The sequence below is a fragment of the Phlebotomus papatasi genome, chromosome 3 (genome assembly GCF_024763615.1).
Source record: "Phlebotomus papatasi isolate M1 chromosome 3, Ppap_2.1, whole genome shotgun sequence".
Classification (NCBI taxonomy): Eukaryota; Metazoa; Arthropoda; class Insecta; order Diptera; family Psychodidae; genus Phlebotomus; species Phlebotomus papatasi.
In genome coordinates this window covers 30,488,220-30,514,531 of record NC_077224.1, presented here as the reverse complement: position 1 = coordinate 30,514,531, position 26,312 = coordinate 30,488,220, and the positions used below count along the sequence as shown (strand labels likewise).

Here is a 26,312-nt window from a genome sequence, read left to right as displayed (position 1 = left end):
ACTTGAAATCCAGCCTGAAATGATTATTTCGCAGTTATCTAACTCTAAAAGGGACTGATTACTAAAAATGTACAATATCCATTGGAATTTAATTATGCAGAATATCACTTTATAAGCCTTTAAAAACGAGCTCGAAAATAGGGGCAGATCATATTTTTCTGATTATTTATAGAAAAATATATATTTTAATTAATGGTCGTGGGATTTTTTTGAGTCACTGGATACTCAATTGCCCTTCAAAAGTTGAGCAAAGAAAGTTATTTTTGTTTAAAATTATTTACTCACCAAACGTCGAGTCTAAACAATAGTTCTTTTTCCAAAATCACAACTATAACTTATTAGATTTTTAATTTTTTACCGAATAATCCCGTCTTACTAACTGAAACAATTTTACTGTCCATTAGCACAAGGTAATGTGTGTTCGATGTTAAGATAAATTGTTATGTAAAAAATCGTTCAAACAGTAAGGGGTTACAAGTTTCTTGAAGCTAAAAACTTATTTCGATTTTTTTTATCCAAAATAATAAAAAAAATTAATTCAAACCCATATTCAAAAAGCATACTTTAAGAATATTTCATAATATTCTTAAAATATGCCTTGTCTTATATAAGTCCTTACCTTAAGTAAGTCTTATATAATACTTTAAGAAAATTTCATTAAAAATTCTGGTGTTAAGACTTAATTTTCGGAGATTCCTAAATCGTAAATTTTGTTTTGAGAAAAAAGTAAATTAAGTTGAAACTTTTCACTGACAGAAATATCTAAACCAAAGACTAAGTTCTAAAGTTTAGAGTTTTATTCCGAATGAGTCGATGCTTGAATGAATTTTAAATTGGTTCTAAAAATGCTGTATTATTAATTAGTCTAAAATTCAAAATTAAATCATGAGAGATTTTGTGATATAAAATGTTGAACAGGATTAATGTTCAATAGGTTTACTCCTAATTTATTTTTAACAATAATTTTTGTGAGTTAAAAATCAATTTAAATCTGTTGCAAAGCAATGAAGCTAAAAAAAATACGTAGTAATAGAGTGGAAAAAAAGACATTGCTAAATATTCGAACTCGTGCTACCTCCTTTAACGATCTATAAATATAAAATGTATATGAACATATAACTTACTCACCTATTTTTTGCAGAAAATCAGCCGCGTTTCTGGAAAAGTTGATTGATCCAGAGGAAATTCACTATATTAATATTATTACTGTATCTCGTATCTCCTCCTATGTAACTTTGGTAATTATTTTGACGTAACTAAAATATGTTTTAAGATGGAATCATTCCACGACTCTTTTTCCATGATGATCCTTGTTTACGATTGTGGTTAGCTCTTGATGATTTATTGACTTCTTTTTTGTGTCTATTCATAAGGACAGCACCAGTTTGACCCTGTCCTTTAGCTTTTCCAACTACATCTCTCTCACTGTGTTTCTTGGGACCACCAAATTTCTGTTGCCTTTTCCGTTCATATCTTGCACGTACATCTTCAGGATTCTCACAAAAATTTAGTGGATTATTCTTGTTTTGATTTTCCTGAATATCATTATCACCATCCTCACTTTCCTCGTCATCTTCAACTTCATCCACCAAAACATCCCTCATTGACTGTGGCTTCTTAGCTGTTTTCTTAGATTCACTTTCTGTAATGGCATCGTAACTATCATCGTATTCGTCATCATAGTCACAATTCTCCATCACAAAAGAGTACTTCTCATATCGACTCTTAAGCTCTTTTACATAACTCTTATCATCCAGCAAATCTTTCGCTGTTTTCGGCTGCCCTGGGAATCCCTTTCCTGTCTTTATAATCCCTCTTGGTTTCTCATTTATTCTGACATCATAATCATCACCATCATAAACGTTGATTCGTCGTATACCAGTTTCCATAAGCAAATTCTCTTGATAATCTGGTGGTATGTATACCTCATTCTTATCGCATGCGTCTAAATCAGGTGGAAGATTTCCCTCAAGTACGGCTGCAATTGCCAACTCGGTGTTATCATAACGATGTAGAAGTTTCTTCACGAAACCATCTCCTAAATCCGGGAGAATGTCTTGAACTATTCGTATTTGCTTCTCGATATCAGTGGATAATACGGTTGAATTATCTGTATCGAGCGAAAGAGCACATGCTCCTTCTTCTTCAAAAACATTGCATCCATTTACATGATTTGCCGGTTTTGATTGCTTCGGAAGCTTTACAAAATTATTCTCATCCCCAGATAGGAATGCTTGAATAATGAAATCTGCTTTGAAGGTGTCCCTTTGAAATAATTATACATAGTTAACATTTAATAAAAATCAATCACATAGATTTGTAGTAAATCAAATTCCCATTTTAATTAACATTATTTTCATATTTTTTTCTGATTTTTGGCTTGTTCTAGAGATAGAAGGAATGGGAGAGAAAGAGAGAATTTAATTATTTATCGATTACGACATAATTCCTACCGCATCCTTTGTAGCATCTACACACTAGAAAAATTTATGTCCATATAAGAGTTTTTCCTAGGCAAGCGTAGGGAATTTGCTTTAATATAGACATAGTTTGTCTATTGTATATAGGCCATTACGAAAGTATTGACTCTACCATAATTTTACTAAAAAAAAAATACATCATTATGTTCGTCAGATCAATCCACCAAATCTGATATATAAGATCATTTAACTCAGGTCTGTATTAAGCTGAACTTTTATCGGTAATTAAATTTGGTACAATTATACAAAAAAAATGTATGTACAAAAAATATACAAAGGAGTCGGAGATGGAGGCAATATATTCCATTAATTGAAGTAGCAAAAAATTAAAAAAAATGATCCAATCAGGCTGGGTCCATTCTGCCCGACGTGGACGTTCTCATTGGAAAACTGAAGGAAGGCAGACATATCAAGTAATTTGAAGCCGAAAGTCAGACTCCTGATTCTCATCAAAAATCCCAATTGGCAGTTCATCCCCAGAAATTTTGTGCATTTAAAAGAGGAATTTAATAAGATTTCTATATTCAATTCTAAAGTGAGACAACTATCACTAAAAAGTGATCCAATTCTAAAGTGAGTCAACTATCACTAAAAAGTTATACGATCATGAAAATTAAAGACGGTTATGGTGGGTTATATTTCAAGCAGGAGTCGCACCCCTTAACTCTTTCCGGACCGCAGCATATGCTGTAAGCCAATTTCACAATTTTTTAATCAAAAATATCTAAGCTCAGGAATTAATTGAGGTCCTACAAAAAATATCTTACAATTGGATATCCTTATGGTTTGTAATCATCCACAAGAATAGGATTTTTATCACTTCTGAATAATTAAAAAACATTATTTTTCACAGAACATTCATATGCTGCTTTGGGTACTCAGAGTCCTAAAAGAGACGAAAGAGTTAATGAGTTAAAGAAAACACTTAAAAAATTAAATGAAACATTCCCTGAAGTCTGAGATAAATTTTAAACTTAAACCTATTTTAAATTTTAAACCGGCTTTATTATTAGATAAATATTAGTTGTATTCTCCAAAGAACATATTTAATTTAAATATATATATATATATACCTATATATATATATATATATATATATATATATATATATATATATATACATATATAGGTATATATATATTAAATTTCTATAAAGTTTTAAACTAAAATGTAACAAACTGCAAAATTAATGTAGCTAAGCTGTGTTTTAAAGGTGGGTTAAGCCGACCTCCTGAGCCTTTGCATTCAAAAAATTTTGAGGCAAAATTAGAATAAATGAAGTGTCATCCATCTTAACCCGGAATTATAAATATTAAACACTACATAATAAGTTAAAATCTTTAACTTTTTCGTATTTTTTGGACTCTGTGTGGGTACCCAAAAAAAATTTGGAAAAAACAATTTATTTTGGATTATTTACTACCAATAATAATCCGGTTGGATGATTACAATCCTTAAGGATATTAAAATTTAAGTTATGTTTTGCAGAACCTCGATTAATTCCAAAGATAATACATTTTTGACTACAAAAATAGTGAAATTGGCTCCCTTGATATGTTATAGTTTAGAAAAGTTAAGCATAATTGACGAAATTGACTATCAAAATTAGAATTTTTCTAATCTAACCTACTTCTAGCCGCCCATCTACATGTAACCTTTGCCGAAAACTCTTTGAAGATATTTCTGTCCATTCTCTCTCCAGACCAGAAGTGGTTGTACGATGGACGAGATGTCCAAGAGAATCGATTTTTAGCGCATATTTCGTGATTCGATTCTAATTTCGATCAGAATTCGGATTTCACCTCGGACCACAAAAGCTGAGATTATAAAGCATCTCAGCTAAAAATAGTTAAATTACTTATTCTAATCAAATATTTGTCTAAGAATTGAACATAAAGCCGGAGAATTAATAACTTCTAGAAACAGAACACAAACTTACATTTTAGGACAAGCCTGTCGGAGAATTTCAATGTCATTCTCAACTGGGTAGAGCTTTTGATAATCAATTACGAAGATATTGTCCGATAGGCACAACGTGAAAATTGACAAAAGCGCTTCAACACTATCTAAATTCGTCGTAGACTTGAGGGACTGATGATTTTTCTCCAAAACTTTCTCAATATAAGAATTGATTATACATCGAAAACTTGAGAGCAATTCCACTCGTATTCTGTTGACTAAATCCAGATATGATGACATTTCGTCATATATGAATATGTATTTGTACAGACTCGGGATAAAACAATCATAAATGCTTGTAATTGTCTGATCCATGTTAATAGACGCGCAGATATCACGAGATTCTGTACAGACGTCCATTAATATGCTAAGTATAGTCGTACAATCCAACGTGTGAAGACACAAGTCATAGAGTAATTGCACATTGTCTGAAGTACTATTCTTCTCTAATTGCTCCTGAACAGTTGAGAATGACTTCTGAATGAATTTCAGAGCCAGCTCCAGATCACTCAAATATTTTGGCTCAATCTTCAATATTATATCGATAATTTTCTTCAAAATGCAGGCATTTGTCCGTCCATATATCGTCAATAAGTCAAAAATCATAGGAACTGAAATTAGATACTTAGAGTAAATTATTTTTGCCAAATATTCCCTCGATATCCACTCAGTATCAGACTCCTTGTTTGTTATCATGCGACAAATAACTGCAAGCACTTTCTGCATTATTCTCTCATAAGTCGCAACAATTTCCTGATTATTAGTGATTGCAACTATTGACAAATAGCAAGGAGTGGACTCTTGTAAGAAACTTGTGATGCAATCAATAGATTCAGTGTCGAAGACCATTGTTGCCCAGAATCTGTAAAGAAGATACAAAAAGAATTAACATGAGTTTAGTATGATAGTATAAATTATGAAATTTTTAAATTAAACCACATTAACAGAAAATAAAAGCAAATAAATGCATTACTGTGACATAATTACGCATTTGCATATTAAATTTATTTATTTACAGAAGCTTTTTTTTCTACAAAACATAACTACCCTGTTATTAATAGATTTTTCTAATAATAATAAATTATGTCTATTTTCTTTTAGTATTTTTACGAATATTAGTAGGGGAACCTCTACCTTTATAAAAATTGCATCCTGCCGGACTGATTACTCCGGAGGACTATAGAAATTCATCCAGTCTCCATGAAATAAAAAATATCGTGGCTTTTGTTTACTACATTACCTAATTTTATCTCCTAAATTCGTTAAGGGGGTATGAGAGTCGCAAGAATCAATATCAAGGTGGAAGAAAACATTAACGTAATATAATTTACTACAAACGTTAGTCTAGTACTTATCTAGTACGTTCAATATGCACTATTATCATGCTAATATGCATCATTAGAATCACGCATAACAAATGAATTTTAATAATTGCCAATCCGCATATAAATGACACGGTGAGGAGATGTGAGATTCATAGTTGTTTCAGCTCAGTAGTGTACTTGGAGTGTTTTTTTCGAAATGGCAGGCATTGTGGAAAATATTTTACTTAATGTATACTTTCTTATTTTTGTGGCTTTTGTAATAATTATTTATTTCTATGTAAAATATGTCTTTTCCTACTGGGAACGCAATAATGTTCTTTATAAAAAACCAATTTTTCCATTTGGAAATTTTACTCCAGTATTTATGTCTAGACAATCATTTGGAGAATTTTTACTAGAAATGTACCAATCGATAACGGTCGACTTCATTGGATTATATGCTATGGTCCGACCAATTTTTTTTGTACGAAATTTGGAGTTGTGTAGAAATATATTAGTGAAAGACTTTCATTTTTTTCATGATCGTGGTGTATATGTGGACGAAACAGTCGATCCACTTTCAGGACACTTGTTCTCTCTCAGCGGTGAAAAATGGAAGCAATTGCGTGCCAAATTAACACCAACATTTACTTCTGGGAAACTTAAGGCTATGTTTCAGACCTTAGTTGATTGTGCTAACAGTTTGGAAAAAAAGCTGAAAGCAGAAGTTGACCATAACACTGAAATTGAAGTACGTGATCTTATGGCGAGATATACTACTAATGTTATTGCTTCGGTTGCATTTGGTATTGAAGTAGATTCAATAAACGAACCAAATTGTTCATTTAGACACTATGGAAAAAAAGTAAGATATTTTTTTTTTAATATTTTGCTATAATACGTACATATTCTACTTTACATTTCTAGGCATTTGCTCCAACACTAAAAAATGCTATTAGAAATGCATTATTTCTAATCTTACCAAAAATTGCTAAATTAATCAAATTGAAAACGGTCGAGAGTGACTATGAAAAATTCATTTTCTCCATGGTCAAACAAACAATTGACCACAGAGAAAAAAATAATATCCAAAGAAAAGATTTTATGCAGCTTCTTCTTCAACTACGTAATACTGGAAATGTTGATAGAGGAGATGAATGGAATTTTACATCGACAAAAGGTAGTGCAGATGCAAAAATTATTTTACAAAACAATTGTGAAATTATTCAAATTATTTAGTAAATTTTTATTAGTTTCTTTTTAAATGGTTAGGTCGCTCATATAAAACACGAATTAACTTTAATGATGAAAAATTGTGTAATATTACGACAAATTTAACACATTTTCAGTAAAAAAAAAATTTGTCCAACCCTGGAAAGAATCGCTCACACCACAGGAGTCTATTGTTAATGTGATTAGCATAAACTGTAGAATTGTTTTGCTGAAAACGACACATATTTTTTTCTTAAAGGATTTGGCAATGTTACAACTTGTATTATATTATGGACCCTTCCCTTAAAATGCTATATACATGGTATGAAACGGTTTAAGCTTTAAGCAAGAGATAATTATTAGAAACCAATTATTTATTTATTTCACTTCAATAAAACCAAACATTTGATTAAATGAATTCATCAAACTTATTAGAAGAATCATTGATATACTTGTATATTCATCTTCTTTAAAAATAATAATTTTATTCTTTGTGAAGACTTACTTTAAATAAAATTGAGCCTTATCGTGATATAATTTAGCTGCACAAACAGATTGAGAAGCTAAATTGAATAATAATATGGCATAGTTCTACATAAATATAAGAGAAAAATCCCAATTTCAAAGGTGCCCCCGACCTCCCCCTAATTATGTATATAATTATATTTATTCTGGCTCAAAACTTACAACTCATGTTTACATATCGATAAATTCAGAATGGGTTTTTGTTTATTTTCAGATGAATTGAAGAAATTATCCATCAATGAACTTGCAGCACAAGTTCATGTTTTTTTTTTAGCTGGCTTTGAGACCTCATCAACACTTATGTCTTTCTTTCTTTATGAAATGGCCCGTAATCATGATTGTCAAGAAAAAGTTCAAAAAGAAATTGATGAAGTGTTAGGAAGTCATGATGGAAAATGGTCATACGAGGCAATTATGGAAATGAAATATTTAGAAGATTGTATCGATGAAACTTTGCGCATGTATCCCCCTATACCACTTCTTAATCGAGAGTGTACAACAGATTATCTAATACCAGGAACAAAAACCATTATTAAAAGAGGCACAGCAGTATTAATTCCTTGTATTGGATTTCATTATGATCCTAAATACTTTGAAAATCCCATGATTTTTAAACCCGAAAGATTTAAAACCGAAAACCAGATTACATCCTTCAATCACCTGTCTTTTGGTGATGGGCCTCGTGCATGTATTGGAATAAGATTAGGTAAAATGCAAGCAAAAATTGGATTGGCCATTATTCTTCTAAATTTTAAAATTCAACTTGGTAAAAAATTACAACACAGCAAAATACAGTATGCACCAGAAAGTATCGTTCCTCTACCAATTGGTGGGTTACATTTAAAATTTTCTCATAGGAAATTATAAACATTTTTATGTAAAGCACACGATTTGTTACAATTTCAAAACTTACAAAAATCAAATTAAATCAAAATTGAAGAAATTTACCTTTATATTATTACTTTTGTGAAATTAATTATAATTGATCGTATATATTTTACCAAATTCTATCAAAACATATTTATTCAGTTTACACATGTAACCCGTGTTAGGTGTTAAGGGCGGGAGGTTCAAAATTGAGGGTTATGGCCTCTATAGTTTGAGAGTAATTTTTGGTCAAAAAAATGCCTTTTTGAAAGAAATTCCCTGCAGTGCTGTAGATGGAAACCTGAAGAAAATTTAAAAGAAATCTTTGTCAATTTTTGCTTTCATTTATCAATTGCTGTGTGGTAAGGAAAAAATAAAGAAATGATACAATAAGAAAACTTTAAAATCTATGTTATTATAGATGATTTGAAATAAATATACTGTGTTTAAAAGCATTTGTCTTTGTGTATTTCCTTAACATGGTATACAAGAATCACTACGCTATCACTACGATATGCCAAAAATCATTATTTGACCTTCACTATGAGTTTGAAATATTAACATGGGAAAATGACTGTTCATTTTAATTCTGTTCATGTTTTTTCTGTTCTCTTCGAAAAATGTTATGTTACTAAATCTGTATTTATGTTTAATAGTATAAATACAAGCATACTAAAGGTTTATTGAGTTAGTTTTCTTTCGGAGACATTACAATAAACATGGCGTTATTTTTTGATAGTGGATTTTGGGATATTGCGACAATATTGAGTTTTTGTAGCGTGGCATTATATTTCTACATTCAACACATTTACTCCTATTGGGATAAAAGGAATGTGAAATTCGCCACACCAATTTTTCCTTTTGGAAATCTTAAGGATGCATTCTTGCTGAAGAAAAGCTTTGCAGACGTTTTTCAAGAATTATATAATTTCACCGATGAACCCATTCTCGGACTGTATACAACTAATAAACCAGCACTTATGGTTAAGGACACAGAACTCCTACGTTTAATTATGATAAAAGATTTCCAATATTTCCATGATCGTGGTGTATATATGAATGAAAATCTGGATCCACTTTCGGGACACCTTTTTTCAATAACCGGAGACAAATGGAGGCAACTACGCGCTAAATTAACACCAACATTTACATCTGGAAAAATCAAGGCCATGTTTCAAACGTTTCTCAATTGTGGCAAATCTCTTGAAACATTTTTAGCTAAGAATGCAAATGAAAATACAGAAGTTGAAATGCGTGATTTATTGGCATGTTATTCAACAAATATAATTGCTTCAGTTGCATTCGGATTAGAAACAGACACAATTACAGAACCCGAAGCTACTTTTAGGATAATGGGAAGAAAGGTAAAAGCGCTAGTATATAATTAATAAATTTGAAGAATATTAGTTTATGAGAGTTGTTAAATTCCTCAGTTTTTTGCTCCTACGCTGAAAAATATCTTCAGATTAACTTGTTTATTCATACTACCACATATAGGAAGAATGTTTAAAATTAAATCTGTTGATGATGATTATGAAAATTTCATCTTCTCTATGGTCAAAGACATAATGAACTACAGAGAAAAGAATAACATTCAAAGAAAAGATTTTATGCAACTTCTCTTACAATTGAAAAATACTGGTAAGGTTGATTATGGAGATACTTGGGACATTCAAGCAACCAACAACAGTAAGTATACCAATTACTTTACATAAAATATTTTATGAACGGTTAATAAATTTTGCGTATAAAAGCACTTAAAAAAATCTTGTAATGCATTTCATTTTAGCATTTGTACAAAATATAACAGAAATTGTTAAAATAAATAATTTTAGCTTACTGTTCTTTTACATTAATTTCAGGTAATGGTAAAACATTGTCCTTAAATGAATTAGCAGCTCAAGCTCACGTATTTTTCTTAGCCGGTTTTGAAACAACTTCAACAACTATGTCTTTCTGCTTCTACGAATTAGCCAAAAACCCTCATATACAAAAAAAAGTACAGGAAGAAATTGATGAACTAACAAAGAAATATAATGGAAGAATAACATACGAATCTATCAATGAAATGAAATATTTGGAGAATTGTATTGACGAAACATTACGCATGTATGCACCAGTTCCCGTTCTCAATCGTGAATGCACAACTGAATACAAAGTACCTGGCAGAGACATAATTATCGAAAAAGGTACAAGGATTTTCATACCAGCACATGCGATCCACCATGATCCTAAATACTACCAAAATCCTGAAAGTTTTAAGCCAGAAAGATTTAAAACAGATGCTTCAAATAATGAACAAAAGGGCATCATATATATGCCTTTTGGCGATGGTCCTAGAGCTTGTATAGGGCTCAGAATGGGGAAACTTCAATCCAAACTTGGAATTGTACTAATACTCTCGAAATTCAACATTCAATTGGGTGATAAACTTAAAAATTTGGAAAAAATTAAGTTTGATTTGAAAAGCTTTACACCATCAATTGAAGGTGGAATGTTTGTTAAAGTCACGCACAGGAAATGTATTCATTAAACGGGCTAAAGATTTAAACTTAAAGCTTGTTTAAATTATATTGCTTGATTTCTTTATTTTTGACCACTTTTAGTACTGAAAGCCAAATAAGAAATATAAACGTATTTTATTTCAAACAAAAATCATTGTTCTTTTTTTTAGACAAGAACTTTGACTAAAAATATGATTTAAAGAAATTTATATCAAAATGAATGTATTCTATGACACTGACTGATATTATCTGACCTCACCTGAAAATGGGACCTAAAAGACCTAAAATTTTATGAAGGTGAAATCACTAAAAATAAGGTAATTGATTATCAAAATGTAATATTTTTCAATAAGAACCACTGAAGTATTTCTTTATAATGTGAAGAGTCGCAACATCTTTCTTTTTAAATATTGATCAATTTTGCAAATAAAAATTTTATATTCGTGCTTTTTAAAGTACGATTTTTAAATATGTTAATACTGAATTAAACAGTGTAGAAATTTAAAAAAAAAAAACAAATATTTTTTGAACACTAAAAGTGTAATTTTTGTTATCGTTTTAATGTTAATCTTTCTGCAATTTCATATAAGTCTTGTGTGTGCTGCAATTGGATTATTCTATATTTATCTAAAAGGAATTTACCGCTACTAGGAAAAGAGAAATGTGGAGTTTGTTGAGTTAGGAACATGAAGGATGTTTTATTAGGACAAATTGATCTTGATGGTGTACTATTGGATTTGTACAACAAAACTACAAAGAATTTTTTTGGAATCTACCTTATCAATCGACCCTGTCTGGTTATAAAAGATCCTGAATTAATCAAAACACAAATGATTAAAGATTTTGATCATTTTGTGGTTCGTGGTATTTATGTCGATGAGGAAATGGATCCTCTATCTGGAAATATATTCTCATTATCTGGCCAAAAGTGGCATAAACTTCGCATAAAGCTAACATCTACTTTTACGTCTGGAAAATTACGAGCCATGTTTCCTAATGTTATTAAATCTGCAGGAAATATGCAAAAAAAAATTGTTGAAAAATATTCAAAATAATGAACAGGATAACGTTTACGAAGTTAGAGATTTATCAGCCAGATTTCTCACAGACCTAATCGCATCTGTAGCATTTGGTATTGATGTGGATAGTATATCGGAACCTAATGTACATTTCCGCAAGATGGGACAAAAAGCACTTGCACCAACTTTTAGAAACGGTATTGCATTATCTTTCATGGCCCCAAAATTTGTTGAATTCTTTAGGGCAGAATCACATTAACAGTAAAATGCTCACCGTATTTCGTTAATTTACGCATTTTCATTGCAGTTCTTACGCAAATTTTCGATTATGAAATTACCTTATCTCATACGCGGTGGCACTAGGTAAAAATAATATAAAAAAATAATAAATAAAACGAAAATGCGATAAACGGTGAGCAAAAAAAAACTTTGTCGAATTTTCGTTTTATTTATTCAATTTTCTTATGTTATTTTCATCTAGTGCCACCGAGTATGAGATAAGTTAATACGATATTGCAAAATTTTGCATAAGAATTGCAATGAAAATACGTAAAATAACGAAATACAGTAGGCTACGGCGAGCATTTTATTGTCAATATGATTCTGCCCTTAAACTAAAACAAGTAGAGGTTGTTGTGGAGAAATTTATGATTTCTGTCGTGAACCAAACAGTTAATCATCGCGAAAAAAATAATATTTTCCGAGAGGATTTCACGCAATTACTCATTCAGCTGAGGAACAATATAGTTAAAGCGGATGGAGATTGAAGTGCAGAAACTGTCGATTTAGTAATAATAACAGTGTGCAACAGCCACAAATGGGATGGAAAATAATGAGTAGTTTCTTGTTCCTTGGTATGTCCTGAACATTTCTCCCGAAGAAACTTGTGGTCCATCACCTCAAGTTTCTGAGATATCTTAAGAAAAAGATCTTTAAGAAATTTTTCGAAATATTTGAAAAAGAGTTGTTTATAATCAATAACGGTACATCCTAGGATGTTGGTATCAAAGGATAACTCAAGGATGTGTAGAGGAGGATTCAAGGACAATTTTCCTGGAACATCGCGTATCCCTATCCCTTCATTTTTTAGATTTGTTTCATAAACCCCTAAATATCCTCCAAATCCATGAAAAGGATGCGTGAGACGACTTGAATCCTTTACAAAAATAGTCCGTGTAATTGTAGTAAGCGAAATATTGAAAACAATCATTTTTTGACTGATTTATATATTTTTTTCTTTAGATATGAAACTAACTATGACTATCAATGAAATTGCTGCTCTTTTTCTTCTCTTCTTTAAAGTTTTTGTAGGGGCCGGACGTCTCTTGACATCCACACAGCCCGAAATTGCTGCTCATGCAGCTGTATTCTTCTTTGCGGGTTTTGAAACCTCAGCCACAGTGATGTCCTTCTGTCTCTATGAACTAGCAAAAAAAAAAACCCGAACTTCAAGAGCGTGCCTATCAGGAAATAAAGCAAGTTCTGGCAAATGACAATTGGGAATACTCACGAAAGTCTCAAAGAGATGAAATATTTGGAGTGTTGCATGGATGGTAAGGATTAATTATGAAATAATATAAAACAAAAATAAGAAACCCTTTTATTTTTTTCAGAATCTATGAGAATATATCCATCAGTGCCCGCACTTGTACGCATTTGAACAAAAGATTACAAAATCCTTGATACGAATGTTACTATCGAGAAAGGAACAAATATTCTCATATCTCTTTTGGGTCTCCAGAAAGATCCCAAATATTTTGAAATGCCTAATATCTTTGACCCACACCGTTTCCTACCAGAAAATGCTAACACGTATCTTCCATTCGGTGATGGTCCCCGAAATTGTATTTGAGCGCGCATGGAGAGGCTAAATGCAAAATTCGGCTTAGCAATTCTTCTTTCTACAATTCATTTTAAATTGGGCCCCACAATGGAAAAAGAATTAAAAGTGGAAGCTAACCAAGTTATCATGCAACCCGTGGATGGTATCAAATTGCACTTTATACCAGGAAATCAAGTTTAGATAATGCAAGTGTAAATTACCTGTGAAAATTCAGTCTCAGGAAACTGTCAATTTCATTCTCAAATAATTGGGTGTTCCGAAGCCACTCATTAATTGAGGACAAATCACACGTTACTTCCAATCCTTCCATTGGTAGTGCAGTGTATTTGGCTCGATACCTTTTTTCAGCAAATTGTTCACTCTGGACAAGAAAAATAAAAGAATACAAAAACTGGCGCATTTCTAGTCTCATCGGAGAAAAACTTACTATAGCTGAAATTGGATTTCCTTCCCACACAAGTTTTACTTCATTAAGGGGCTTTTTCTCTAAATTCTAGTAATAAAGCAATATATTTAGAATGTATAAGTTATACTTATTAGATTAAATATACTACCTTAATTACAAATTTCTTCATTTTTCCGCTGCTGGAATCTATATATCCACCTGTACGTACACTCAAAAAGATAGGTTATGTAATTTTTTCGCCGCGCTCTGTCTTTCGCTTTCGCAGCAATAATGACATAACCAATACCCCCTCCCGCATACTCTCTCTGATTAGATTGACCAAAAACCGGGGCACTCGACACGTAAACAAAAAATTTTCATTGCATTTCCTGTGATAAAGCCTAAGAAGTGATAAGAGTGCTAAGAGTGTAAAACAACTAATGTGAACAGATACATTCAATAAAATGATAATAAAGAGTAAGTGTATAGATATATAGATTAATCTTGTTTTGCTATTTTTTTTCACTGATCAAATTGAAATCCATGAGTATGACCAGTACGACGGAAAAATGCAAGAATTAATTAGGAAAGTTATATAAATGACTAGTCTACAACTTTTTATTTCAGAGAACGAGAATACACTGAAGTATGTGAGCCTTATTACGCTCACACTTCAGAATGCCATCCTGGGATTAAGCATGAGGTACTCCCGGACACGAGCAGGTGATCTATTTCTTAGCTCAACAGGTAAGTACAAAGTTCTTTTCCAAATGCCAAGCTCATATATATTGATGAAATCTTGAGGATTTACAATTATCATGTGATTTTTATATAAATTTTAACTTGTATTCTATATATTTCTTTGAACATTTTTCGCAATTGATTTAGAATTTAGATTTTATTTATACTAAATTTTCTATATTTCTAAATTAAAAATATATAGTCTAAGTCAAACACAAACTACACAATGCATCAAACTTTTTTATGTGTTAATTTTCCTTAGGCTTCTTATTCTACATTGTTTCTATACGCTTATAAATGCTTTTTTTTTTTAAAATAATCTGGGATGTCGAGTTTCGTAATACAGATTTTTTTTCTTGCTGAATTATTTTCAATCTTTTTCTCTCTCTTTATCGCAGCTGTTGTGATGTCAGAGGTCGTAAAATTAATTACCTGCCTTATTCTGGTGTTCCTGGAGGAGAAGGACTTTACAAAGTTTCAAAATGCACTACACAAAACAGTAATCCAGCAGCCATTGGATACTCTTAAAGTATGTGTACCATCCTTGGTCTATATAATCCAGAACAATCTATTGTACGTATCGGCATCACATCTAGACGCAGCCACCTACCAGGTGACATATCAACTCAAAATCCTCACAACTGCCATGTTTGCTGTAGCTATTTTGCGGAAAAAACTTTTCCCTACGCAATGGTGTTCGCTGGTATTTCTCATTGTTGGTGTGGTAATGGTACAGCTAGCTCAATCTAATGGAGAAACATCTATAGGGATAGGTGGATTGGAACAGAATCGTTTTATTGGATTCTGTGCTGCACTGGGCGCATGCGTCTTATCCGGATTTGCGGGAATTTACTTCGAAAAGATACTTAAAGGGTCAGAGGTCTCGGTCTGGATGAGAAATGTACAATTAAGTTTCCTGAGTCTTCCCTTTGGCTTTATAACTTGTTTTCTCAATGATGGGAAACAAATTACAACCCAGGGCTTTTTCTTTGGGTATGACTTCTTAATCTGGTACTTGGTAGTACTACAGGCAGGAGGAGGACTCATAGTGGCTGTTGTGGTAAAATATGCAGATAACATTCTCAAAGGATTTGCCACATCTTTAGCGATCATTATTTCCTGCATTGCGTCAATTTATCTTTTCGATTTTCAACTTAATTTGCAATTTACAGCTGGTGCGAGCTTAGTAATTTGTTCCATCTTTCTCTATGGATATGACCCTAATAAACAAGCTAAGATTATAACCGTTCGCCCGTCTCCAGATGAAAAATTGTTATTACCAAAAGTATAGCAATAACAACTCATTCATTAACTTGATACAAAAAAAAAAAAAAAAACGGACGCCACTATCACAATCTCCGAAGTCACACAATTATAGTATTTATTTTTAGTTTATCGACAAATCTCCCGCTTTTGAACAAAAATTTATATTTTATATACTTCTTCTTCTAAACAAAAACAAATCACATAGTGATAGCGCAATAATTCAGGAAAGTGAGAGTATTATAGAAATGAGAACAAATAACTTACAGAATATAAGACATTTTAATAAATGAGATCCGATGTTATAATTATTATGCGTCTTGTGTGATAAATGGGTTTTGTATTGATTCCATGCCTTCCTGTGGACATATTAAAACCACTGATGTACCCCGGCAAACTACAAGGCCTAGATTCCGGGTATCTTCTGCCAACTTAAATGGTTCATCTTGATCGCGCAAAAATTCTGTTGTATTATCTAATACAAGGTTAAGAAGAGGATCATAGCCTTTCAATATGCCAGCTGCTTCACGTCCTCCTGCAAATTTAACGCGAATGGTTTTTTCCAAGTATTTGCTTAGGTCAAGAATGGACTCTTTCCGACGTTTGTCTTTTTCTTTACCATCGCCCCCACCAGAAGAAGATGGATTCTGCAATTAGGTGTTTACGTATTTATAATTATCCTTTATCACTATCAAAACGTATATCTTAATTTACCTTATTTTTATCAGCCATACAGATCTAGTAAATAATTAAAAGTCGAAAAATGTTTCCAAACACAGATTTCTTAGGTTATGTAGTGAATTTTTCACACCGAAGCGAAGAACGGCGAGATTTAAAAACTTTTTAGGACTTTCCAAATTGGAAACTGGAAACCAGACTGGAAATTAGTTGGAAAACGGGGAAAGCTAATATACATAGCAGGCAGAGCATTTTTCAAAAGCTGACTAAAGGTAAGAAACCCTGAGAAAAAATTAAATAAATTAGAAAAACGAATATTGCGAAAAAAAATGTATTTCACACGAAGTTGAATAAAAAGAGAAGAACGGCGAGATTTAAAAACTTTTAGGACTTTCCAAATTGGAAACTGGAAACCAGACTGGAAATGCTGCATATGCTGCGGTCCGCAGCATATGCTGCAAGCCAATTTCACCATTTTTTAATCAAAAATATCTAAGCTCAGGAATTAATTGAGGTCCTACAAAAAATGCCTTATATTTGGACATCCTTATAGTATGTAATCATCCACAAGAATCGGATTTTTATCAGTTCTGAATAATTAAAAAACATTGTTTTTCACAGAACATTTATATGCTGCTTTGCGTACTCAGAGTCCCAAAAGAGACGAAAGAGTTAAGCATAGCATATGTGTCATTTTGCCTCTGAGCTCCACAATTATAACACAGATAATGTGGATAATTATTTATATACACAAAGTTGAATCTTTCAAGCTATCTCCTGAAAAATGGCTCAGATTGAGTTGGCCCCTCGTAATTTCCAAGGAGCGATATAAAGCCTTTTTAACCCTTTTAACCTTTGTTGTTTTTTGTTTCTTAACTCGTTTTTTCATCCAGAGTGCCCCAAGTACTCATTTGTTGAACTTCAACTATATCAAAGAATTGTTGTATTTTGTGGGACTTTCCATTTAAAACCCTATTTTAGGTGTCTTGGTGGAGTAGAGGCAGTCAAATTGGCATCTGAGTGATTTCAAAGCGTTATTATGGGAAAAATCAATTTTTTCACACTTAAACGGCAAAATCGGAGTGATAGCGTAGTCTGAGCGAAAAATGATGTATGGACGAAATGTAGAGACAAATGTCCTCTACAATTATGTCGAAGTAATCATCAAAATAGGTTAAGCACGTGTCGAGATAATTGAGGTTATGTGATATTGAAATTGGTTTTTTGACTGTAGCGCTCCTGGTGTTAGTCCCACGAAGTTCAAATGTTCTAGAAAGTTGTAGCATTTGGTGAGACCTTTTGTTTAAGCCCTCATTCATCAAAATCGGTCACATAGAACCGGAGATATGATTTTTTGAATTTTGCGAACTTTGACCCCTCATATCTCCGGTTCTGTTTTAACCACAGCGCACAATTGCACCATTTTGGAAACGTCCTAGACTGGACTACAACATACTAAAATTTCATTAACTTGCACAATGCCGTTTTTGAGAAAAATGTCTTTGAATTTCGATGAATTTTGACGCTATCACAGCGCCACCTGTGGTGACTTTTTGAACTTCCATCTGAAAGTGCTCATCGAGACGAAACTAAAAAGGTAAAATTTATGTCGCTATGTTAGTTAGAACCGGAGATAGAGGCCGGTCAATGTTCGAACTTTGACCCCTTATAGCTCGGGTCAGGGGTTATGGATCGACTTAAGTATTTTTTTGTTTGATAGGTATAATCAACGGCTACAACATACTAAAATTTCAGCCCGATTCATAAAGGAATTTTTGAGTTATTTAACTTTTAAGATTTAAAAATTTTCTTTTTAATAATAGCGCCCCTAGCGGTGGTTTTATGAACTTGCGTTGTTAGAAGAGGAAGTGGAATTTCACGAGAGCTTTCCAAAAAGCCCTCACTTTTTAAATTCTGACAATTAGAACCGGAGTTATGGCCATTTTATGAAATTTTTTTTGGACCCTTATAGCTCGGGTCAGGGGGGTCGGGGGACCTTAAGTTTGGTATTGATGGAAAGCTCTAAGGCTAAAATACTAAAATTTGAGCCCGCTCGATGCCACAGGGGCGGAGCTATTGAGAAAACAAAAAAAGGGGGGTCTTCAAAATGGCGGAAGGAGGGGTGGGGGGTGGAGGGTCAATGCACCATGTTGCAATTTTCATACGATATTTAACCTTTGTCGAAAACCGCAATTCGATATCTTTTTTAGTTTAGGAGCTATTAAGCTCCAAAGAGCGGCCGGCCGGCCGGCCGGCCGGGAACGTAACTTAGCCCCCCATATATTCGAGATCAGGAAGTGGCGAAACACATTTTGGCCAAGTTTGAGCGCGATCGGACGACATGAAATTTTGTTAGGATTATAGTAGGTGAGATTGTTAAGAATCTCACCTAATAGGGTTTCAAATGGAAAGTCTCACAAAATACAACAATTCTTTAATACAGCTGAAGTTCACCAAATGAACACTTGGGGCGATCTGGTCGAAAAAACGAGTTAAGAAACAAAAAAACCGCGCTTATCTCGGTTTCTGAGTAATCGATGAGATCATGTTCTATGGCAAAATTATAGAGAACTTTCTGGTCTACGTTTCACCCATATATCACTTTTCTGTCAGTCCATCCAAATCCTTGATATTTTGGTTTTAATACAAAATTTGTATAATTTCACGAATTTGATTCAAGATAACTGAATGGCGTCCCCCAACTTCAGCTCTAAATCGAATTTGCATACATTCCGAGTTAGCTCACGTTAAGAATCTCACCTACATAAGCCGGTTAGGATTATTTGTCTCTTTTTTCAAAAATCGTCTGAAGCGTGAAGATACGATGAGAAAAATGGTCTCGGGGGGGGGGGGGGGCTGGGGAGGTGGAAAGTGGAAATTTTGGGTGGTGAAAAATTCGAGGAATTATAAAATACTGTGGAGTTCAAGCGGTGAAAATTGTGGCTTTTGAAAGCAATCATTTAATTTTAATATTTGATTTTAAAATTGGACATCACAGATTACTGGTTGCAAGGAATCATGGTAATATATTTAGATTAAAATTAGATTAGAAGACACAGCATATTTTATTGGCATGGAAAATTTTCTATGTCGAGTGTTAGTTTTTGAGAAAACATTTTTGAGAAAGTCAATTTTACACTTTTTAAGAAAAACTTTTTCGTAGAGTTCCCTTCTTTATTGACTACAAAAACTACAAGTAACTAATATTTAAGAAGTTAAGTAAAAAATTGAAAATACATAGTATATTTAAATTTATCTGGAGTTTATAAATAATTTTTGCATTTCTCATATATCTGTTTTTTTTTTATTGTGTAAACTGCCATTAGGTCTTAGTACAAAAGTAATATAGAGTGGGGATAACAACTTTTTCTAATCACCACGGCTCGTGTGATAAGAGTGTTGAATGGAATATGTACATGATTAAAATACTCTCTACTTATATTTAGTATCGCATTGACTTTGGAATTGGTATAAATAAATTGTGAAACTCTCTGGAAAAATGTCGATATATTCCATCATTTCCTGTGCTAAATGTCTGCTAGGTGAGTTGAGAATGCATCCCTCCTTGTGCAATGTTTGGCCCAAAAGTGATTGTTTATTTGTCATCGGCAGAATGGATAATTCGTGGATATTTGTGGACTCTGGCAATTTCTTTGGGAATATTTATTATTCTAGCTATAGTAGCTAATCTCGGTGGTCAAAGAAGCAAGTACAGATTTCTTGCCAAATTTGCCATGATATATTTTGCAACAATAATGGGGACTACTCTGCTCACCCCAGTTTTTCTTCTTCGTCCACGAAATGTAATTAACTGCAAGTATGTTTAGCAATTTATATCGGCAATTAGATACTTTGTGATCTCAAAAAACAAAATCTTTCATACACTTAGAATTGTTGGATGGTTCATAAGAAAGTGTTCATTTTTGCTGGAAATAACCTGGGAAGTTCGTGGAGCTGGTCGTTTGCAAGATAAAGTTGGCGGTCTTATTTGTGCTAATCATCAGTCATCAATTGATATTTTAGGTAAGCTTCGATTTTTTTTTTAAATTTTTGTAACAGTATAGGGATTATTTTTTGTGATAACGAATAGAAGAAAATTTTGAGGAATGAGAGGATTTTTGTTGCTAAAACACCGTTATGTTGAATTATATTTTCAGATTCCTCAATAATACTTTTGATTTTGATCGCACAGAATGTGTTTTTATGACCTGTTGCGTCACTATTTGATAACAAGAAGATTGATATTCAATATAATCTAATCAAAACTCTCCTTCTTCTATAAAGCAATGTTCAATCTTTGGGAACTGATGGATCGGGTTACAGGAATTGCTAAGAAGGAAATGCTGTATGTTATTCCATTCGGACCAGCTGCTTGGCTAGCTGGATTACCTTATATTGATAGACAATCCCCAAAATCTGGATACCAAACACTAGACAAATGTGCTAGATTAATGAAAGAACAAGATGTGAGTATATTGGATAATATGCAGGCAACTTGCAATGCAGTGCAATTTTATATATTTTAATGTTCTCACTATATATACAATAATCTATAGTAATAGTTTTTTTTTTTACACAAATTATATAACATTTCTTTTCTGTTATGAAATTCAAGATTAAAATGTTCATCTATCCTGAGGGAACGAGAAACAGCAATCGTGGACTATTACCGTTTAAGAGAGGCGCATTTAAAACTGCAATTAACGCGAAAGTGCCTATAACACCTCTAATTATGTCACCGTACTACTTTATAGATTCTAAGAAGTACATTTTTGATAAGGGACATGTTATTATATCCGTCCTGGATTCAATTGATACTGTTGACCTCAAAGAAGCAGATACCGATACCCTTATGACCAACTGCCGTAATCTTATGCTGGAGGAGTATGAGAAATTAGCTCGAGAAGTAGACAAAAATGCTGCTGATCCAACTTGGAGCAATAAAAATCGACCGAGAATTGTTTTCAAGGATTAATGCGACAGCTTTGTAATTTTCATAATTGTAATAATTCTAAAATTAACGGAATTACGGAGTAATTTAAGTAAATTATTTGCATTGATTGTGGCATGGCATTCGTCTGTGATGTCTTCTCATTTTGCTACTAGTTTTCAATGGATCAAGTAGGGTTTTTATGGATTTGTGCTACACTTTTCATCTTATCCTTATCAAAATTCTCCTCAAGATTAAGATGTATCTTCAATTACTGTTTCTACATGGTGTTTTGCAATATTGCAGCTTTATTCCCATTATTACTTTTCCCGTTTCGTAAATTTGATTCAAGAAATGCCCTTAGTGCTGCTTTTTTGGGGAGATTTGTAGCTCGGCTTATGGGACTAACATACCAAATTGAAGGACTGGAGAATGTGAATCTTTCCCAAGGCGGAATCATCTTAATCAATCACCAGAATGTCCTGGACTTACTGGGTAAGTTTTATTTTATTTACCTCTAATGTAAGTATTTAAACTTATGAAGGTAAAAGAAAAGCTGTAACTATTTTCGCGTTCATTTTTTTTTTATAAATTCTATTATTCAAATAATTTTTATATGCAATATTAAAGTAATAACTTTTTGTTGTCTTTTCGCTGTTTTTTTTTTATTATAAATAAATAATAAATATATTTGGTTGGATTTTTCTTTATTTGCAAATCATCATGTGATTTAAAGTGCTTGCTTATATTTGGCCTCATATAGGGCCAGCATCGGTGGTGGTTAAAAAGCAACTGATATACTATGCAATTTTTGGTGTTGCATCATGGACATGGGGCTCACTCTTTATAGATAGGTCTAATCAAGAGCGTGCTATTATCAGCCTTCAGAAGCAATCAGAAGCAATTACGAAAAAGAAAGTTAGTAATAAAATGCCTTTTGATAGTAATCAACACAGACAATTTAATATAATTCCCACATATATTTCAGATAAAACTGATTTTCTTTCCGGAAGGAACACGAAATGAGGGTGAGCATTTACTAATGTTCAAGAAAGGCCCCTTCAAGCTTGCACTCCAATGCAGATGCTCAGTGCAGCCAATTGTGGTATCGCGAAATAACTTCTTCCGCCATAGATCTGGTGGCGAGAGGAAGATTTCCGGACGAGGTATAATTAGGATAATGCCGGAAATCACTACCACTAACATTGAGTCTGATAGTTTGGTCACGTTCATTGAGAGAGTTCATGGAGAAATGGATGACGTATATCAAGAATTGAACAATAGAAAGATATCCCTATGATGAATGTATATGTGTTTCATTTTCATTGAAAGTGACGGTTCCAGGTGGAATACCGGAGGGGTTGTTGGCCGTCGAGTGATATGCTTGTCAGAATTGTTCAGGTGGAAGTTAGTGCGCAAGCACAAAGTCTTCGGTTGCACGTCGACACGACACACCCTTCGATATTTGGGGGGTTGTTTCTATCTTTCTGTGATACTTACCATACAGTTTTGGGCTTCATTTTAGCAGCTAACACATGGCTGAATGTTCTAATCCACTGTTTCCTGTGTAAAATCCAAAAAAATTGCTCAACTTATCCTCCATCAACCCACCTTTCATTGTCCACAAAACTGAAATTTATTATTTTTTAAAACAATTTTACACTTTTATACACGATTTTACCGGTCCTATTCCATTAATTGTAACAGCCTGGTGGCGTCTAGAACAGGGGCACCCCACCCCACTGTGTTTAGTGAAGACGAGGCGTCACAAGGAGTTTGTGTATGGTATAATAACTCTTATCAATGAAAGTGAATTTCATCAATTTCTTCAGGATTGTTGGTCTGTCTGACTGTGATCAAGATCAAATTTTCTAAACCATTTCCTGTATTATGCTCATCATCAGGAACAATATACTAAGTGAGAAAAGCTGTTCAAAGAAATGTGGGAATTTATATCATAAAAGTTTGTATATATTTAACATTTTATCATAGTTTTAAAATTAATAATGACTTGTTACGAAGAAGTCAGTCATAGAGGACATTTATATATTATATATTTATTTATTATCTTAGGAAGTTTACCTGAAGGAAAAAAACATGGTTAAATCTCTTCACTATATTTTATGCACTAAGCAACTCTTTTTTCTGTGCCCTCCTAGTATCAGAGATTGAGAAAAAGCGTCACGTACTTCTTTACAAGAGTTTTTAGTTTTTATTCCACCATCGTGGAAAATTTAATGTTTCATTTTTTTTTACTTTTAGCATCTATTGATTGAATTCTCTATCGAACATAAGAGACCAAAACAAGGATTTTTTTTGTGGGTATAGAAGAGTATTTAAAGAAATAGCAAAATGGAGTGGGTTCCTCGAAATTGGAACCCACTCATTGCGTATAGCTTTGAAATTTAGCCACTAATTCAAAATTTATTTCTGCCAAAAATATCTCAGTTCCATCAAAATAAATAAATAATAATTAATAATAATTTCTGCCTACAGAATATCACGGTCGGTCGGCAGTCGCAATATTGGAGATTGAATCAATTAATTGAATTCAATTCAAATTTTCAAAATTAGCTGATAATTTATTTTAATTTTTAAGCTTGTTTCCCAGTTTCTTGTTACTTCTTTCGTCTTTTCTGAGAAAATAACATTTTTTAAGAGATATTTCGAGTTGTGCAGTTTTGAAACTTAAACTTGAAAAAAATCGCATTTCCACTGAGCTCAAATTTTCCGTTGTAAGCACTGAAAGCTCTATAATGGATTAATAATTCCATAATAATAATTAAAAACTTTATTATGAGAACTTGAAAAGATTGATTTAAAATTGTAAAGCCGCAGACCACATAACACGGTAATATATCATAGATTTTAACTATGGAGGAAGGCTTGAATCGAAGGCATTAGAAAAGCAAATATTATTCCAAAGTTTTTACATTGAAATCATAAGAATTCTTATAGGTACATGTGCGTTATCCTTTCACTGAACATTTTGCCAAGGCAAGAATTATAGCATTAACTTAGAGAGTGTAATATTAGAATTACATATCTCGTGTATTAAAACCATTTTGAATCGAATTAGAGCAGTGTATGAATAAACAGTTTTAAAAAAAAATTGATTCAATTTGTATTATAACACTGTGCAACAGCCAAAAATGGGATGGAAAATAATGAGTATTTTCTTGTTCCTTGGTATGTCCTGAACATTTCTCCCAAAGAAACTTGTGGTCCATCACCTCAAGTTTCTGCGATATCTTAAGAAAAAAATCTTTCAGAATTTTTTTCGAATATTTGAAATAAAGTTGTTTTTATTATAATCAATAAGGGTACATCCTAGGATGTTGGTATCAAAGGATAACTCAAGGATGTGTAGAGGAGGATTCAAGGACAATCTTCCTTGAACATCGCATATCCCTATCCTTTCATTTTTTAGATTTGTTTCATAAACCCCTAAATATCCTCCAAATCCATGAAAAGGATGTGTGGGACGACTTGAATCCTTTACAAAAATTGTCTCCTAAATATCAAAGGGACGTAAAATATACCGTTATCCAGAAATTACGTATTTGAATGACTTATGAACCACAGAATTTTCTCTCAAAAATTCATTATTTTATTTCATATATTAACAACATGCACTATAAATCAATAAGACTTCGATATGGCATCGATCGCTCTCAAATTTTAGTATGTTATAGCTAGACCTTAGGGCTTTCGATCATTTCCAAACTTAAGGTCCCCCGACCCCCCTGACCCGAACTATAAGGGTCCAAAAAAAATTCTTAAAACGGCCATAACTCCGGTTCTAATTGTCAGAATTTAAAAAATGAAGGCGTTTTGGAAAGCTCTCGTAAAATGCTACTTCCCATTCTAACGTCCCAAGTTCATAAAACCACCTCTAGTGGCGGTATTATCAAAATGAAGGTTTTTCAATTCACTAAATAAAATAACTCAAAAATACCTTTGTGCAGCGGGCGGAAATTTTAGTATGGTTAGTATGTTATAGCTGCAGATTATCCCTATTAAACAAAAAAAAATTAAGTCGATCGATTACACCTGACCCGAGCTATGAGGGGTCAAAGTTAACGAAATTCAAAACATCATATCTTCTGTCATTTGACCTAATTTGATGAGTAAGGGCGCACATTAAAGGTCTCACAAAAAGGACAAAATTATGTTACCACAATTCCACATAAAATTGGGAATTGTAAAGAGTTTTATAAAATCCCTAAATCACGAGCAAGCGGTTCTCGAGCGTTTGAAGGAAGTTATTCCAAAACTCGGCATCGCAAAAGTGGAAGAAGATGTTTTCACGGATCCTGACATCCGAAAGTTGGAAAAGGATTCAATTTTCACAAATTCTCTGCTGCCAAATGAAAAAAAAAATTGCGTGAGAGTCGGTCAAAAATGCAATTCGCTATTGTTTGGGAGGCATCAGAACAGAAATTATCGAAAATCTTGTGCAAAAAATGATTTCAGAATTTAAAGAAATGGATGTGAATATATCACTGAAAATCCACTTGCTGTATTGTCACTTTGATATTTTTTTAAGACAAAAATCAACAGAATCAGATGAGCACGGAGAAAAATACCATCAAATCGCTG

General features: G+C 32.8%; 7 protein-coding genes and 1 pseudogene across 11 annotated transcripts in view; 6 read left to right on the top strand and 2 right to left on the bottom strand.

The window, feature by feature from the left end:
• Positions 1 to 1,128: 1,128 nt before the first annotated feature.
• LOC129807542 (activating signal cointegrator 1 complex subunit 2) lies at positions 1,129 to 14,391 on the bottom strand. Of its 2 annotated transcripts, XM_055856888.1 has the most exons (5): positions 14,268 to 14,391; positions 14,141 to 14,206; positions 13,914 to 14,074; positions 4,420 to 5,301; positions 1,129 to 2,265 (listed from the first exon to the last, which is right to left on the bottom strand). In XM_055856888.1, the coding sequence occupies exons 1-5, from the start codon at positions 14,286 to 14,288 to the stop codon at positions 1,269 to 1,271; spliced, it is 2,127 nt and encodes a 708-aa protein (XP_055712863.1). In that variant the 5' UTR covers positions 14,289 to 14,391; the 3' UTR covers positions 1,129 to 1,268. The 2 variants fall into 2 exon arrangements, with proteins under 2 accessions (XP_055712863.1, XP_055712864.1); XM_055856889.1 differs by lacking the exons at positions 13,914 to 14,074; positions 14,141 to 14,206 and having other exon boundaries at positions 14,268 to 14,352.
• LOC129807557 (probable cytochrome P450 6d5) lies at positions 5,912 to 8,802 on the top strand. 3 transcript variants are annotated; one of them, XM_055856917.1, is made up of 4 exons: positions 5,940 to 5,993; positions 6,313 to 6,608; positions 6,671 to 6,923; positions 7,695 to 8,802. In XM_055856917.1, the coding sequence occupies exons 2-4, from the start codon at positions 6,414 to 6,416 to the stop codon at positions 8,345 to 8,347; spliced, it is 1,101 nt and encodes a 366-aa protein (XP_055712892.1). In that variant the 5' UTR covers positions 5,940 to 5,993; positions 6,313 to 6,413; the 3' UTR covers positions 8,348 to 8,802. The 3 variants fall into 3 exon arrangements, with proteins under 3 accessions (XP_055712891.1, XP_055712892.1, XP_055712893.1); XM_055856916.1 differs by having other exon boundaries at positions 5,912 to 6,608; XM_055856918.1 differs by lacking the exons at positions 5,940 to 5,993; positions 6,313 to 6,608 and having other exon boundaries at positions 6,615 to 6,923.
• LOC129807554 (probable cytochrome P450 6d4) lies at positions 8,864 to 11,370 on the top strand. Of its 2 annotated transcripts, XM_055856909.1 has the most exons (3): positions 8,864 to 9,711; positions 9,781 to 10,036; positions 10,210 to 11,370. In XM_055856909.1, exons 1-3 carry the CDS (start codon positions 9,067 to 9,069, stop codon positions 10,878 to 10,880), a joined length of 1,572 nt encoding a protein of 523 aa, XP_055712884.1. In that variant the 5' UTR covers positions 8,864 to 9,066; the 3' UTR covers positions 10,881 to 11,370. The 2 variants fall into 2 exon arrangements, with proteins under 2 accessions (XP_055712884.1, XP_055712885.1); XM_055856910.1 differs by lacking the exon at positions 8,864 to 9,711 and having other exon boundaries at positions 9,773 to 10,036.
• Positions 12,462 to 13,873, top strand: LOC129807593 (probable cytochrome P450 6a13; annotated as a pseudogene).
• Positions 14,368 to 16,397, top strand: LOC129807574 (UDP-N-acetylglucosamine transporter). The gene is made up of 3 exons (XM_055856946.1): positions 14,368 to 14,575; positions 14,726 to 14,845; positions 15,238 to 16,397. Exons 1-3 carry the CDS (start codon positions 14,563 to 14,565, stop codon positions 16,128 to 16,130), a joined length of 1,026 nt encoding a protein of 341 aa, XP_055712921.1. The 5' UTR covers positions 14,368 to 14,562; the 3' UTR covers positions 16,131 to 16,397.
• Positions 16,398 to 16,835: 438 nt separating this feature from the next.
• LOC129807576 (1-acyl-sn-glycerol-3-phosphate acyltransferase beta-like) lies at positions 16,836 to 21,854 on the top strand. Its single transcript, XM_055856949.1, has 6 exons — positions 16,836 to 17,052; positions 20,107 to 20,322; positions 20,393 to 20,597; positions 20,670 to 20,803; positions 21,065 to 21,246; positions 21,396 to 21,854. Exons 2-6 carry the CDS (start codon positions 20,280 to 20,282, stop codon positions 21,753 to 21,755), a joined length of 924 nt encoding a protein of 307 aa, XP_055712924.1. The 5' UTR covers positions 16,836 to 17,052; positions 20,107 to 20,279; the 3' UTR covers positions 21,756 to 21,854.
• Positions 21,855 to 21,892: 38 nt separating this feature from the next.
• Positions 21,893 to 23,010, top strand: LOC129807585 (1-acyl-sn-glycerol-3-phosphate acyltransferase alpha-like). The gene is made up of 3 exons (XM_055856961.1): positions 21,893 to 22,205; positions 22,474 to 22,628; positions 22,699 to 23,010. Exons 1-3 carry the CDS (start codon positions 21,893 to 21,895, stop codon positions 23,008 to 23,010), a joined length of 780 nt encoding a protein of 259 aa, XP_055712936.1.
• A 500-nt stretch (positions 23,011 to 23,510) lies between these two features.
• LOC129805243 (ras-related protein Ral-a) overlaps positions 23,511 to 26,312 on the bottom strand; it is a 4,935-nt gene continuing 2,133 nt past the window's right edge. Inside the window, exon 5 of the mRNA XM_055853022.1 lies at positions 23,511 to 23,560. Coding sequence (XP_055708997.1) covers positions 23,511 to 23,560 — 50 coding nt within the window. The remainder of the gene's footprint in view (positions 23,561 to 26,312) is intronic.